The 16,589-nt window shown below is 32.2% G+C and overlaps 2 protein-coding genes across 11 annotated transcripts in view; one reads left to right on the forward strand and one right to left on the reverse strand.

Annotated features, from left to right (window-relative positions):
• Positions 1-7,901: 7,901 nt before the first annotated feature.
• On the reverse strand, positions 7,902-8,534 carry MagR (Iron-sulfur cluster assembly 1 homolog MagR). Its single transcript, XM_087149932.1, has one exon. It carries the CDS (start codon positions 8,372-8,374, stop codon positions 7,985-7,987), a length of 390 nt encoding a protein of 129 aa, XP_087006058.1. The 5' UTR covers positions 8,375-8,534; the 3' UTR covers positions 7,902-7,984.
• Positions 8,535-8,717: 183 nt separating this feature from the next.
• Positions 8,718-16,589, forward strand: part of LOC147816663 (coronin-2A-like) — a 48,705-nt gene continuing 40,833 nt past the window's right edge. For 7 of the 10 annotated variants that reach the window (XR_015428662.1, XR_015428663.1, XR_015428666.1 and 4 more), the window contains exon 1: positions 9,647-15,782. The gene's annotated coding sequence lies outside the window, so the exon portion shown is untranslated. Of the gene's footprint in view, positions 9,046-9,646; positions 15,783-16,589 lie in introns of those variants that run through there. The other 3 variants (XM_087149950.1, XM_087149937.1, XM_087149938.1) reach the window with 3 other exon arrangements.

Raw genomic sequence — 16,589 nt, forward strand, 5'->3', positions numbered from 1 at the left:
AATTACCAGGTGGCTAATAATATAATAATTCACTCATACTCAGTATTTTTTTTTTACGAAAAATAAATACTTTCTGATAAACTGGATAATGTTTGTTTGGCAATGATGAAATGAACATTAAAAAGGTTTCAATGATTTTTGTTGAAGTTTTTCAATGATTTTTATGTTATTTCTGAGTTTTATACTGAATGAGTATATAAGAAAATCGCGTTTTATTTGTCTCATTCGCTTATTACTATCTCTAGGCGATGTATACAAGAAGCAGTGGAATCTCACTCAGAGCTCAATTAGAACCTGAGAAATCAGGAGACTTAATTGTTGAAGAAAACATAGATGAAAATAATTTAGAGCAATGGTTCCACTGAATTCTAGAGCTCTGCGGTTCGACATTTCGGAGTTCTTTTCTTAGACAGTACTTGTTTTGAAATTTTTAATTATTGGCGATCGTAATGGGCTGCAGGTGGCGTACTCTATAAATATGCCCCCCCCAAGCTCTTGGGCGCATTCATCCCCCCCCGCCCAATTTTTTTTTTTTTTTTTGCTAACTTCCCCCTTCCATGTCAGCTTGTTCTATATAGTGCTACGTTTGCTTCTTTTATTTATGTACTTAAAAAAAAATATCTTGTCTAAATTCCCCCCCAAACTATTCGTTTTATTTAGTGTAAAAATCCCCCCCAAGCTTTAAGTGGGCGCATCGTGCCCCCACCTTCCCCCCTGATGGGGGCCCCTGCTTTCAGTATTAGCGCGTGAAGAGTCGTAGAGAAAGGAAGTACCTTAGTTTCTGTTTTGATTTTCAAATAGATTAAAAACTCTGAGGTTGGGAAACTAGCTGGAACAGAAAACTACATTGAATATAGTTGTAAAAGGAAGCTTCGTGGAAATTTTAAAAAATATGTATGATAATTGAATACGAAAAATATTAAGAAAGTGAAAAATAACGTAATGAAAAAAGGGAGGCTGAAGACATGAAACCCGTCTTCTCCCCAGATGGCGTTGCGATCGCGAACATTTAAATCTAGTCTATCATCTACTTAATATTTCGGTCGTCTTTATGAAATTAATAAAAGTAAAATGTTGTTGTTGTTGTTGCTAATTTACGTCGCACAAGAGCTGCACAATGGGCTATTGGCGACGGTCGTTCTTGTAATATACTTTACTGATAACAATATATGAAATTAATTATTAAAAGGACATGTACTTATAAAAAAAAATGTCATTAGTATTTCTCATCCAGCTTTTCAAGTCAAAATAAATTAATTAAATTCGTTAATAAAGGAATATGTTTCCTGACCCTAATAACGTTTGTAGCAGTTCTTTTTAGTTTTCTTTTCAAAGAAAACCGTAATTCCGCTTATTTAATTCGTTTTCAGTTTATGTATACACGCCGAAAACAAATTAATTACTGGACTATAGTTTGTCTAAACTAAGAACTCCTCCCGTCACAAAGTCTGAGGCCGTCTTGTGCTATGGAAACAAGAAAGACGCATTTTAGGGAGGGTAGCTTCACTCTAGGACTAACACAATAGACCGAAGAAAGAGATCCCCTTTCTCTCGCCGACCCGACCCTGCACCCCTACTTAAAATAGTCATACCTCGTTACCATAGTCACCGCCACAGGTCCAGACGAATGTCTCTGGGAGTTCTTATTTTAGACAACTATAGACTGATCTTCAGGATATAAAATCTAATTTAAAATAATTAATGATAAAACAATAAAAAAAATTATTCCTCAAATATTTCCAAAATAAAATAGTAATTTATTGGTTTATACGTCTGCAATTATCTTCTTTAAGTCGGGGTTCTGTTGAAAGATTAGATCATTTACACGTGTATCGACTATAAAAGTACTTTTATAGTCGAAAAAAAATTGAGAGCCGCTAATGTAGAGCCTACTGTTTCCTTCTATGCTTGAAGAATAGTGGATACTGTTTTAAAAAGTAATGTTAGGGGAAAATCAAATCCCAGAATCAAGGGCAATTAAAAAATGAAAAAGTGAACAGTTACAGAAGAGAGCAAAATTTGATCAGCCAACAGAATTTAAAAACCAGAAACAATTTTGCAATTTTCCAAAAAGTATCTTGAACACGTGAATTGTTCTCCCACTGAAATATTTAATAAATTATTTTTGGAGAATTTCTAGTCAATGTACGATTAATTTTTGGCCTTACAAAAAGTTAAAACTATTATAGTATTTTCAAAAATGATATTTTCCAATTTCGATCGAAAACATGTCCTACACCACAATGGAAGTGATCATAACCACCATCAGTAGAAAAAGCTCGCCAATGCTAAAAAAAATGACATCCATTTTTTTAAAAAAAGGAACATGGTTAAAAACATATTAAAAAAATTTTCTTTCAATTTTTTTTAATTTTACATTTCAAATACGATATTTAAGTAGTTTATTTATCCATTTTCATGTTATTTGGTTAAATTTAAGAGGGACCATCTAGAAATTATAATTATAAACAAGATTTAGACGGATCACCTTATCTATAAGATTTATTGTATAAACCTTTTCAGAAACTCAGTCATTCTGCGAAGAAAAGAAACTCAATAGTTATAAATTTTGTATTATCAAATTTTTATGGTGATGAATTAGTTTTGCTTCAAAAGCTAGATTTTTTTTTTAAAATAAAATTTTGGTCTATTTTTTGTCAAAATGTACAAGTTTAAAAACGTTATGCATAACAGGAGGTGGCACAAATGTTGCGACAAACTTCCAGAGGAGTTGGGGTTTAATTCAGAATTAAAATTGCATAAGAATTCTTGCAATGCTTTGAGGAGCCAGGATGATTCTGTATGGTACTTAAATGGCAAGCAATGATAGCTGGTCAGATTCAGTTTGGTTATAGACCACATTTACGGAAAATATGGGTGCATACATAAATGTTTTTTTTTTTCAAATCGAAAAAATGGGCTTAGAGTAATTAGCGATCGAAATGGACTACATGCGGCAGATAACAGAACTTTCTACACGCTAATGGTGAAAGCAGGCGAAGTGTTGCCATAGGTAGAGAGTTCTGCTCTAAGCCACCTGTAGCTCATTTCGATCGCCAATTTAAGTGTTGCGATGACGATTTACAGGGGTTTCCAACTAGCGGCCCGCGGACAATTTTCGTAAAAAATCTATATGGGTTTAAAATACTTTTCTCGTTAATAAACACCTAATTTCTTCGTTTCTGTGAAATTGAACGTACCAACAGTGCAAAAAAATGTATTTCTCAGGTTTTGCATCCAAGAAAATATTTACACAAATACAAAAATAATCGTGTATGTTGCTCTTTTTTATTTCATTTTTTTTTGTAATTTGTGAATATAAATTAGCATGTGTGTATCAGAAATTTTCTCGAAGAAATTCTCCGATTTAACTTTTTGAAACCACTCATTTTGGACTAAAATATTTACACACACATTTGTAAATTTTAAATGTAAATATCTATTCTCTGGTGGCTGCCGCAGACAAACCTCAATTTTCTCATTGAACATTTTGTGTGCTACTATGTAAGTTTTAATACCAAACTTTTAAAAGTTTTATATCTTAACAATTAGATATCTGTTGCACATTAATTGTTTAATACATAGGTGCACATTGAAGTAACCCGAATTTTTATTACTTATTTAAAAATATATATATAATATACAATTAAATATTTTTAAAAATCAACTTCTTATTTTAATTTGTAATTCAATAGTTTTGTTTTGTAGAACTTGGGAAAAAAATCTGACAGTAATATTTAATGTTCCTTCAAACATAAAAAGAGTCCTACATAAAAGTTTGATAAAGTTGCGGCCCGCCATTTGATTTGTGTATTTAGTTGTGGCCCTCGGCCTCACGTAAGTTGGAAACCCCTGTGTTAGAATAATATTGAGAGGGATATATTGGCAAACCGGGACCTATCTCGGTGCGCCCTCTCAAAAGGCACCCTTCAACCTGATCACTTACTATTGAAATAAATTAAAAAGAAGAAATTTATTTTAATTTTACTTTGAATTCTAGCTTATTTAGGAAAAAAAAAAAATTAAAAATGAATAAGTTTGGAATAAAATTTTATTTTATCAGTTACCTTTTTCACATCGCTTACCTTTCTCTGAGGAAAATAGTATTTTTTCCCTTATTGTTCCATCTGACTCTCCTCTAAGGTCTAGCCACAAGGGGAGAGCAAAGAGGTCGAAGGTCACAGCGTTCCTAGTAGCAACCACCTTACCTGTTGTTCATATCAGAACAAAATGCTCCTTCAATTCTTGGAAAAGAAATCTCTATTTCATAGAAGCACGTTCCCTTTGTAGAAACTGTTCACCAAATGATCTCTCTTTACTCATCTTTCACTGAGGTGATTTGATGAGTTCTGAAAGTATTGTTCTTCTAATTATTTCGTTGCTTCTCTTCTCCACATAACACAATTGGTTGTTTCTACTTTTGGCGTAGATGATCTTTTGTCTGCCTTTCAAGAGCAAACTTCTTATTTCTTCCCGTGAAAATTTTCTGGTTTTATTTTTTCTTAAGAATTGATAATAAGAAACCACGGAAGATCTCAATTTTGACTTCAAATGTAAACACGAGGAGGACGAAATAACTTTTTTGTCTGAAGAGTTTTGTTTGAGTTCATCACTAAAAAAATTCTTACCCTTGAGCCATCTAGTCCCATTTTTGGTGAGTTAAGATATATATATATATATATATATATATATATATATATATATATATATATATATATATATATATATATATATATATATATATATATATATATATATATATATATATATATATATAATATATATATATGTATATAAAATATAATATATATAAATATATATAGATAATACAAAATATATATATAATATATATTTATATATATTATATATAAATAAATTATTAATAAATAATATAATTATAAATAAATATATATATTTATAATAAATATATTTATTTATAATTTTAATAATTATAAATAATAATTATAATTATAAATAAATTATATATAAATATATTTTATATATATATATATATTTTATTTATATATAAATAAATAATATAATTATAAATAAATATATATATTTATAATAAATATATTTATTTATAATTTTAATAATTATAAATAATAATTATAATTATAAATAAATTATATATAAATATATTTTATATATATATATATATTTTATTTATATATAAATAAAAAATATATATATATATAAAATATATAATATTTTTCTTCTTAAACTGCCAAATGCAATAATTCATGTATGACCGGAATGGGTGGTTGTTGATTTCCACTGGTCGCATAGTCGCTTTGGTAAATGTCCGAAATATATACTAGGTCCTGTTAAGTGCCCGGTTTGTCCTACATTACTGTTTTTTTTTTCTTTTAAGGTACAGTACCACTGCTCAATATGCATTTAACCGGTACTCTGAACACTGATGTTTCTCCTAATCTATCCTCAGCAGATATTAAAATATCAAATAATTATAATAATATCAATGAATAAATTAATATCAAATCAATTATTTCGGACATTCACCAAAGCGACTATGTCATCGTAGACATTTACCCGTGAGAGTCGATGTTCTCTTGATTTCGGTCATTCACGGTAACATATGTAATAATAATTTAACATTGTATTATCTATGAAAGTTCAATAGTTAAATTATTTGAATCTTTTATTATGAAAGAAGTTCTTTTAAAACTTATTTAATACGTCACTAAATTTTTAAATTTTAAAAATTGATCTTTTTAATGGATAGTCCCATGTCAAAGTTATAGATCACAAAGATTTGTAACATTTTCCGTTCCTCCTAGTTTTTAATTTGTTTAAGACAATTAAAATAACTATAATCTATTTTAAAATTATCCAGCTCTACTTTACTTAAGACTTAATGCAGGAAAATATTTGAATATTTTTAAGAACCTATTAGTCTAATGCATAAAGAGTTCATTGTTGTTGCTAATTCCCATCTGGTCTGATGGGGTCAGACCAGATCAATGAATCCGTTGATATTGAGAAAATCCGAAACCAGAATGGGAGAGGAATGAATATCGTCCCAGTCAACTGATTCATGGGAGGGGGTATGTAGCTTCTGTTGTCCAAAGACCGAAGCACCGTGAGGTAGAAGACTGTCTTGGCTCCTGGTGGTGTTCTTTTTAGTCTGGCACCTACCCTTCGGCCTGTCTGGCTTGGGAGACCCTACCAGTAGCAAGCTACCTCCGGCATAGCCCTCCGGGTCATTGTTGCGCTCAAGCATAAAGAGTTTATAATTGTCATTAACTAGGTCAAGTAGCAAAATAACTTGTTTTAATATTATCAAACTAGTTTGTATAGATATGTTGATTAAAATAAAATGATTAATGTTCGTGTGCTCATCTGATCCCCTTGTGTTGAGGGTTAAAACAGAAATATTTTTAAATGATTGTTATACGTGGCACACTCAATGTGCAAATGGGAGTTTATTTATGTTTTATTAAAGAAAAATTTGGTTTGACACCTATTCAAAAGTCTTAAAACATTTTAAATAGACTAGTATTTTCGAATTTCAACCAAAATCCGTAGATCTCAATAAAAATCTTGCAAATCATTAACTATGTAATTGAACAACAAAAGTACACTTTTTATAATAGTTGACTTAATGAACAATACTGCCAGTTATTCCGAGAGTGTAGTACTGAATAAAGGCGTGTCTTAAAATATTTTTTGAAGTAGAAAATATAAATATGCAATAACAATAATAAAATACTTAAAAATTTTTTCTATAACTCATTGTACAGTCGACCCAATTTTGAGTTTCCGACTACCAATGTACAACTCCGTAGTCTCGTAATTTGGAACCCAATCTAGAGGGCAAGGGAACTTCTTGGATCAAGTATTCAGAGAAATTGGCCTTCACGGAGGACTTTTGATGGAGTAAACATTTGCGTTACACACAGAGAAAAACCACGAAAGCTTCCATGGTTAGCCTGATGGCAATGGGTCACGATCCATCTACTACTAAATGAAGTTTTTGATTCAGTAAATACTTATCGGTTTAAATATATATTTCATCGATTTTTTACATATTAAATTATATTTCAAAAAATCATGAAAATTGATTTGGTAAACGAAAAAGTTGTAATTTATTTTCCACAAAGAGACAAATTGCATTTCATTGGTACAATTAAATTAAATTCCAAACAAACAACCTGTAAAATCAAATCTATTTGAGATAAATCCAAAAAATTTTGTATTTTTATTTAGTTGAGTAAAAGGAACAAATTGGCCGAATTTCATCAAAATCTGAGATTATGGATGTCAAATCCTTATTTATTTGGTTGATTTGACATGATACAGTAAAGTTCGAGAACATATTTATTTTAAAATTGTACATAAATTAATATTCAATCTTTAAAATACCAAAGAATAATTATAACTTCTCTAAAACTATTAAAAGATATGTTTTTCTTTCTTTTTTGATGTAATATAGTTGTTGTTTACATACAATCTTTGCACTGTTTTATTCGTATTTACTATTATTACCTTCTTCTAAAAGAAAATCATTAAAACTTAACTTGGTAAATATGTTGTCTTAGAAACTTTAAGCAGTTTATTTATGATAAAGAGATGTTAAGTACAAATGCTTATTTTATTAGAGTTTACCTAAGGCCTTGACTTTGCGAAAACTAGAAATAAGAAACAAAGTTTTTAAGGGATTGCTCCCCAAATGCATAAATTAAAATATCCTTCATGCATATATAATATATATATATATTTATGTAATATATACATGTTTAATAAATGGCAGTTGTTTATTTATGTAATATTCGAACAGGGTTTAAATTATTTAGCAACTTTCGCTAGCAACCATCTAATCAAAAAGTACCTTTTATTCTATATTTTAAACTATGCTAAAAAGAATTATCACTATCAAGTAATTTTAAATATTTTAATCACATAAAGTACAAGTAACAGTGAATGAATATATTAATTTTTAAATTAAGTCAGTCATCATCTACTAAATACTAAAGCTTTCACCACAGCCACAAGTTCCTTTTATGTTAGGATTGTTAAAGACGAATTCACTGGCCAAAGCATTCTCTTGGTAATCCATTTCAGTTCCCAGCAAAGTTAACTGAGCTTTTCGATCTACAAAAATTCGTACTCCATCTTGCTGCACCTCTTCGTCGAATTTTCCTTTTTCCTCAGCATAGTTAAGTGTATAGCTGTATCCATTGCATCCTCGTTGAGCTACACTTATTTTCAAACCCAGTGCGTTAGGTTCTTTCTTTAACAGACATTTAATGCGATTGACAGCCGAAGAGGTTAAAATCAGAGCTTGTTTTGTAGGCATCCGACGAGTTCTCTCAACCATTCGCACAGTAGCGGCACCAGCTATTCGAGACATTTTGATAGATAACGTATAATAAATAATCACATTCACCAGAAAATTTCAATTTTAGGAAAAAATCAGTTCTTCAAGAGAGAACATTTTTACAATGGTCGACGAAACTACGAATTTAGCATTAACTGTTTGTTTTGATTATTAGTGCTTACTTCTGCCCGTTATAGGGCCTTGCTTTTGCAAAGCATTCGAAAGGGCTGGGAAGTAGATTCCCGAGAGAAAGAAATAAAAAGCTTTTGGCAACACCACACCTTCTGCTTCAACAAAGTAAGCTGTAAGCTTATTGTACACATAAACATAAAAATTTATTAACAAAGTAAGCTGTAAGCTTATGATATACTGTAAGATATTAAATTTCAGAGAGGTTAAATGTCTTTAGATGTTTATATGAAATAAAAATATTTCTTCAGTATTTTTGCTTTCTTTTTAATTATTTTAAATGCATTTGCTAAATTTTAGTGCAAGAAAAAAAATTGTGATTATTAATGTAAATTTTTTGGCTTATATTTTTAAGGATTTATTAAGGGATCTATTAAATATTAGAGAGAATAAATGCCATACGGGTTTAAAGTACTAAGCTCTGCTCATTATGGTGTATAGTGGCTAGGATGTGAAAGAGCAACTGTCCTGGGCATCCAGCCAAAACGAGCATTCAACGTTTAGCAGATATATAAGTCTATGTAATTGAAACTAATGCTTTCAGTAAATGAAATAAGAACAGTAAAAACTTAACAACTTTAATATAACATTTAACAAGTAAAATAACATTCGTGAAAATATTAGAACACAACTATAGACAAAGATCGCTGACGTTATTTTCAGTAGAACACAAAAGCCAAACTCGATCTCTTTGTGACAGAAAACTAAACTGAATCTTTTTGTTTAGTTGCCAGATAACAAAAGTTCAAAGTTAGTGCCGCCACACCATCCCCCTTCCTGCAAAAAAATTTTAGACAAAATTTTATGTAGAAAACTGTGCATATTTGGCAGGGAAGTGAACTCGTCTTCCAGAGCGAGTCCAAATTGGAATGTTCTGATCTGGAGGAGTTTCTTTTACAATTTGCTTTTGTGGCTGAGATGTTTCTTTAGGTGTAGGTTCTGGTTGTGTTGATAGAGGATTGTAAGTATCTTGATCAGGTAGTAGATGAGCAGGTTTAAGTCTGTCGATGCTTACAGTACTCCCTTTATTGTTTAAGAGAATTGTGAAATTTTTGTCATTTCGAGAAATTACTTTATAAGGACCTGTATAAGGCGTTGCTAATGAAGGTCTCATAGCATCAACACGTAAAAAGACATGAGAGCATGTATCTAGGTCTCGGAAAACGAATGTACATGGAGAAGAATGGTAAGCTGTTTGCTTTGGTTTTAACTGTTGAACGTGTTTCTTTAATTTCTTGATAAAATCAGGTTCTGTCACATCCAACTCTTCATCAGAAAAAAATTGACCTGGAAGATGAAGATTTTCTCCATAGACCATTTCCGCCGTGGAAGATTGTAGGTCTTCTCGAAAAACAGTTCTCAGTCCCAGTAGAACTAAAGGTAGGGCAAGAGTCCAATTTACTGATGTGTGACACATAATTGATGCTTTAAGAACACGGTGCCATCTTTCAATCAGGCCATTAGCCTGTGGATGATATGATGTAGTCCGTGACAGATGTATGCCAAATGTATTTGCAAAGCATTTAAAAAGTTCACTAGTAAATTGGGTTCCTCTATCGGTTGTCACTCTTTGAGGTACTCCAAAACGTGCGATCCATCCACTGTAAAATCCCTGAGCAACAGTTTCAGCTTTTATATCTGTTAATGGTATTGCTTCAGGCCAACGAGTAAATCTGTCTATGCAAGTTAAACAATATGTAAATCCTTGCGAAGACGGCAGAGGACCTACCAAATCAATGTTTACATGATTGAATCGCTTGTTGGGAACCGTAAATCTAGAAAGAGGAGAATGCACATGTCTCGTGATCTTGGAACGTTGGCATGATACACAACTCTTTGTCAAGAGGGAGACATCTTCTTTAATGTTTGGCCAAATGAATCTCTCACTTATAAGTTTGACGGTTGCTTTTATTCCAGGGTGAGCCAGGTCGTGCAAGCAATGGAAAACTGCAGTGCGATGTGATTTTGGAATATATGGCCGGATCATCCCAGTAGAGGTATCACAATATAGGAAAGTATTCGGATCAGAAATGCTAATCTTTTTCAACTGCAGACCAGTTTCACTGTTAAGTAAGGCTTCTAATTCTGGATCATTTATTTGTTCTTGAGCAATATCAGCATAATTTAAGTTTCTTGGAACTGCAATCTGTTGAATTCTGGAAAAGGCATCAGCAACTGTGTTGTTTAAGCCGCTGATGTGCCGGATGTCATTGGTGAATTCGCTGATGAAATTTAGTTGATGAATTTGTCGTGGTGAAAGCTTGTCATATTTTTGGGTTAATGCATGCGTTAAAGGTTTATGATCAGTGACACTATAAAATTAGTTCCTTCCAACATGTAACGAAAGTATTTAATGGATGTAAAAATTGCAAGGAGTTCACGATCATAGGCACTATACTTTTTCTCCGCAGCACTCAATTTACGAGAAAAGAAACCTAAAGGCTGCCACTCTGAATCTTGATGACTTTTCTGATGTACACATGCACCAACAGCAGTATCTGAAGCATCTGTCATCAAAGCCAGTACTGCAGATGAATTTGGATGAGCCAAGTAAGAGATTTCTTTTAATTCTGCTCTGCAAGATTGGAATGAGTCTTCAGCTTCAGTTGTCCAAGAGAGAGGAGTTTTGTCATTTTTCTTGCAACGTCCAAGCATTTGATGTAATGGTAATTGCTTTTGAGCAGCATGTGGCAAGAATTTACGATAGAAGTTTAGAATTCCTAAAAATCGTCTGAGTTCGCTTACTGTTGTTGGCTTAGGATAAGTGGAAATCGCTTCAACTTTGTCTGGTAATGGCATAATACCATGTTCATCAACTATATGACCTAAGAATTTGACCTTTTCAGCAGCAAAGGTGCATTTTGAAAGGTTAACGATGAGTCCATATTGTTTCAAACGTTTGAAAACTTCCTTAACATGAAGGAGATGTTCTTGGATTGTAGACGAGGCAATCAAAATATCGTCAATGTAGACATAACAGAAGTTTAACCCTTGCAGAACCTGGTCAACAAAACGCTGCATCATTTGTGCAGCATTTCTCAACCCAAAAGTCATGAAATTAAATTCAAAAAGTCCAAATGGGGTGATGATGGCAGTTTTGTTGATGTCTTCCTTGCGCATGGGCACTTGATGATAAGCTCGGCGAAGATCAAGCGTTGTGAAGACAGTTTTTCCATGTAAATTGGTAGAAAAATCGTGTAAATGACGAATGGGATACTTGTCAGGAAGTGTATTGGCGTTTAACGCACGGTAGTCTCCACATGGTCGCCAAGAACCATCCGATTTTTTAACCATGTGCAATGGGCTTGACCAGCAACTTTTGGATGGGCTACATATTCCTTGGTGTACTAAGTAATTAAATTCTGCTTTTGCCGCTTCCATTTTATCAACAGATAGTCTTCTCGCTTTTGAAACCACTGGTCGACCCTTTGTTTCGATGACATGACTGACATTGTGAGGTATAGTCTTTTTTTCTGGTTTTCTCTCCTCGAAAATGTCTTGGTATTCACTAATTAAAGAATGAAATTCCGCAGACGTTTTCAACACAGTTATTTTAGGCGTTGATTCATAAGAAATTTTTCCGCGAAATGTAACATTAGTTAGCTTATCAATTAACGACTTGGATTTTAGATCCACTAAAATGTCATAATGTGATAAAAAATCAGCTCCAAGAATGGGTCGTGATACATCAGCAATTGTAAACGTCCAGGGAAAGATGCGACGCAGTCCAATATCAAGATCCAATTTTCGTGTTCCGTAAACCGGAATTTGAGAACCATTAGCAGCAACGAGTTTCAAGATGGACGGAGTCTTATTGCGTTCATTCTGAGACGGTGGCAAAACAGAAATATCAGCGCCAGTGTCTACTAATAATTTAAGACCTAATGTCCTATCAATAACTATAAGGCGACAATTTGCATGGCCGTTGGCGTTCGCCGCCAGTAACGCATGGCCGTCTAGTTTTCCTGCTTGAAACTGCATGGTTGGATACATTTGTTAGCTCTTTCACGAAAACGGTAATGGTACCAGCAAAATCTATTTTTGCTTGTGGATCGATTACGGTATTTATTTATATTTTTACCAGGGCTTCGACCTCGGAAACGCAACACTTTATCAAGTTTTTTATTTAATTCACACACTTGAGCGTGCAGCGATTCGATAGTATTTGAATTATCGCCATCGTTTGGCACTTTTTGTTTCGTTTCTGAACTAGCAGAGAATATTTCATTTGAAAAGGTAACATCAGCAATCTTATCCGCCATTACAGCTAATTTATTAAGAGGATCTGATGAAGTACTTAAAATAGCTTGCATTTGAGTGGGAAGTCTTTGAAGCCATAATGATTTTAGCAATGCGTCGCCAACACGATCACCAGCCAAATCTTGTATTTGTCGCAGCAATGCTGACGGTCGCCTATCACCTAATGCGATATCTTGCAAGAGTTTTTTTAAACGACGTTCTTCAGAAATACTGAATATTTCAATTAATCTTTGCCTTAAAGTATCATACATGTTTGTACTTGGAGGTGAAGTGATAATGTCACTGACCTGCGATAAAATGTCCGTCTCGATTGAAGCGACGATCGTATGATATTTTGTGCTATCTTGAGTAATTCCTGCAGTGATAAACTGAGATTCCACCTGTGAAAACCATATTGCAGGATTTTCTTTCCAAAATTGGGGAATTTTAACAGCTACACGCGAAAGTTCTGGCATTGCTGGCTCCGTTTTAGAACTGTTTCCATTTTCGCCATCCATCACGTCCGGGTCACCAGTTTAGCAGATATATAAGTCTATGTAATTGAAACTAATGCTTTCAGTAAATGAAATAAGAACAGTAAAAACTTAACAACTTTAATATAACATTTAACAAGTAAAATAACATTCGTGAAAATATTAGAACACAACTATAGACAAAGATCGCTGACGTTATTTTCAGTAGAACACAAAAGCCAAACTCGATCTCTTTGTGACAGAAAACTAAACTGAATCTTTTTGTTTAGTTGCCAGATAACAAAAGTTCAAAGTTAGTGCCGCCACAAACGTATCAATGGAACACAGTAAAGCTTTATATCAATTAGCAATTAGTTTTAGATAATTACAATTGTAGAATAATTATCTTATTATAGAATGAAATGTTTTAAAAGACAAATATCTGTTAATGTTTAACATTTAATCAACGAAAAAACAGAGCCAATATTGTGGTGGGGGATTTGTCCTTCCAAACAAGCCTGGTCTCAGGTCACTCCAAGCAGTAGGAGAGGTAGGATGTGTCTTCGCGCAAAGTCTTTTTTTCGATCGTGTCACAGCGTGATGGAGTGTTCGCTGGAACAGCGGTACGCGATAAAGTTTTGTGTGCGACTTGGGAAGAATGCAATGGAAACTCATCACATGCTTCAAGACAACTTTAAGGAGGAATGCATTTCGAGATCTCAGTGTGGAAGGAGGTCTGGAGAATGTCACCGACGAGCCTTGTTCTGGACGTTCAACATCAGCCTGACCTAATGAAAACGTCCATTGTGTGCGTGAAGTTTTGAAGTCAGATAGTCGGTTAAGCATTCAGGCAATCGCTAACGCCCTGAACTAGTCAAAATGTGTGGTACATGGGATTGTGATGGAGGATTTGCAAATGCAAAAGGTCTGTGCGTAGCTTGTGCCAAAGGTGTTGACGGAGGAGCAAAAAGAAGTTCGAGTTTTGCGCAGTTCGAGAATTGCTGGAATTGAGTTGGTGCCCCAGCCTCCCTACTTGGCGCTGTGTGGCTTTTTTTTTTGCTCCCCCGACTGAAGGGAAAACACTGGGAGTCGGTGGAGAACATCCAAGCTCATGTTACAAGGTTCCTGAGAGGCATTTCTGTCGATGAGTTTGAGGGTGCCTTCCAGACGTGGCAGAATCGTCTCCGCGAGTGTATTGATGCACAAGGGAACTATTTTGAAGAATTTTAACCATTTGTACCCATAGGATCAATAAATCTATTTTTCCCAGAAAATGCGCATTACTTTCAGAATGCACCCTGTATGCTTCAATTTACGGAACATACGTTGCATTTTAATTTGCAAATCATATGTTGTACATAATTTACGTGATCTGTAAGACTTGCTTTATGTTTCATGTCATTTTATTTACAGGCAACATATCACAATTTATATATGCCTGTTTTAAGAAACCAGGCATAGTGAATTATTGTACTGTAAAAATTTAAGCAATCACGTTTTGAAATTTATCTATTATAAGGAAACTATAGTTTTGTAAATCTTAAGTTGTTATCTGTCAAAATATTGTACTACAAAGAAATTTATTATGTCCAAAATACTTTACTGATATTCTGAGGTATTGTGTTTTTAAAATTAAAACAGACATGCTTAATATTAGTTTTCAAATTCTAATATGCTTCATAAATTTTTAATGAAAAGTCCTACTGGTTCCAGTCTTTAAAAGTTTGCGTGTATGCTAATGTCAATTAGAGAATTTTTGCTAATCTTCAAACTTAATTAAACCACAATGCAACTGTCAAATCATTTGTGTTGGTAGATGTGAACAACAGAAATTAAAAAATTGCTAGAACTATTAAACAATGTGAAATTGATACAATTAATATATGCTTCAATGTTATAAAATCTTGTTGACATGTATTTCAGCATACTGACTGTTACTGAGTAGGTCCTTCAAAGTCATTAAAAAATCCTAACAGGATTATTATTTTTTTTATTTATTTTGAAAATTGAATGGGAGTGAATTTGAGGGTGGTAAATTTTGAAATTGAGTAAATTTTGAAAATTTAGATTTTCAATGAATTCTGTATTGAAACATTCATTGTTTAAGCGAAAGAATTAAGCTAGTATTTTTCGTAACCTCATTTCTATTGAATATTTGCATAAAAATAAGTGATAAAAAATATATTTTCTTATATATTTAATTTATTATTTTTATTGATTCTTTTTAAAAATGCACATTTTTATAATATTTTAGATATTTTTAAAAATTTAATCTATAGGTTTTGCTTCTTTAATCAATTTGAATCATGCATGTGTATTTGGTGTTTTGTAACATTTAAGAAATTGTTTTTTTGGCATTTGTGTCAGTCTTGTTCTCTTCATTTTATTTCATGTCTTATTTTTAATTAAATAATTTTTGACTTTCAGGTCTCTAATCCAAGTACTGCTAATGATAAAAAAATCTCACTGGCCACATTGATGTCTTCTTTGTTGAATTTGGATATAATATAAAGGTTGGAGGATATCCTTTACTATTAGAGGTAAGCTGAAAAATAAATGGAATTAATAATAAATGTTTACTTTTGCTGAATGTTACTTTTTTCATTAATGTGTTTATTGTAATTAGTATTTTTTCGGTTTTTGTAAGCATATTAAATATTGACAATTACTGCAAAATGCATCAAATTGAATTGATTCATTCAGTTAAGTTGGAACTTATTGCTTTAACTTTAATTCACTTATAATTGAGACTGATTGTTCATTCATAAATCTCTTTTAGGTTCATAATTTCTTAAATTCATAATTAATTGTTCAATTTGAACATAATGGATAAATTATGTTTTTTGACTTGACTGAAAATTCCATCTTAGTATAACTTCCAAAATGTTTTTTCTTCTTCTTGTTACATTTTATTTTAATTATAGGTACTATTTTGAATTTTATACTTCATTGAGAATTCAGCTTTGCTTATTTTCAGGGCCCGATTAAGACCTCTTGAGGCCCTAAGCACTAAAAATAATTTGGTGCCCCCATCTTGCAATTAAAAATATGACCACTATTAAATTGCAAGTTAATTCAAAATATAAAAACAAGATTTTATAAAAGGAAATATTTATTTAAATTAAAACAAAAAAATTTAAAATAATGTAAAAAAATTATTCATAATTGCTAATTACAAGTTTTGTGAAAGCATTTTCCATTTGAAATGAAATTAAGAAAATTTTTAAAAAATAAGCAAATTTTTTTTTATTTAAGTTTCACTGGCACTTAAAACTATTTAGATTTACACAGTGTGTTCTATAATAGCTAACTATTGATATATATTCCGAAATTCTTTGTATAAAATA

Source organism: Parasteatoda tepidariorum, chromosome 1 (assembly GCF_982258835.1).
Source record: "Parasteatoda tepidariorum strain Cologne lab strain chromosome 1, Ptep-v5.0, whole genome shotgun sequence".
Taxonomy (NCBI): domain Eukaryota; kingdom Metazoa; phylum Arthropoda; class Arachnida; order Araneae; family Theridiidae; genus Parasteatoda; species Parasteatoda tepidariorum.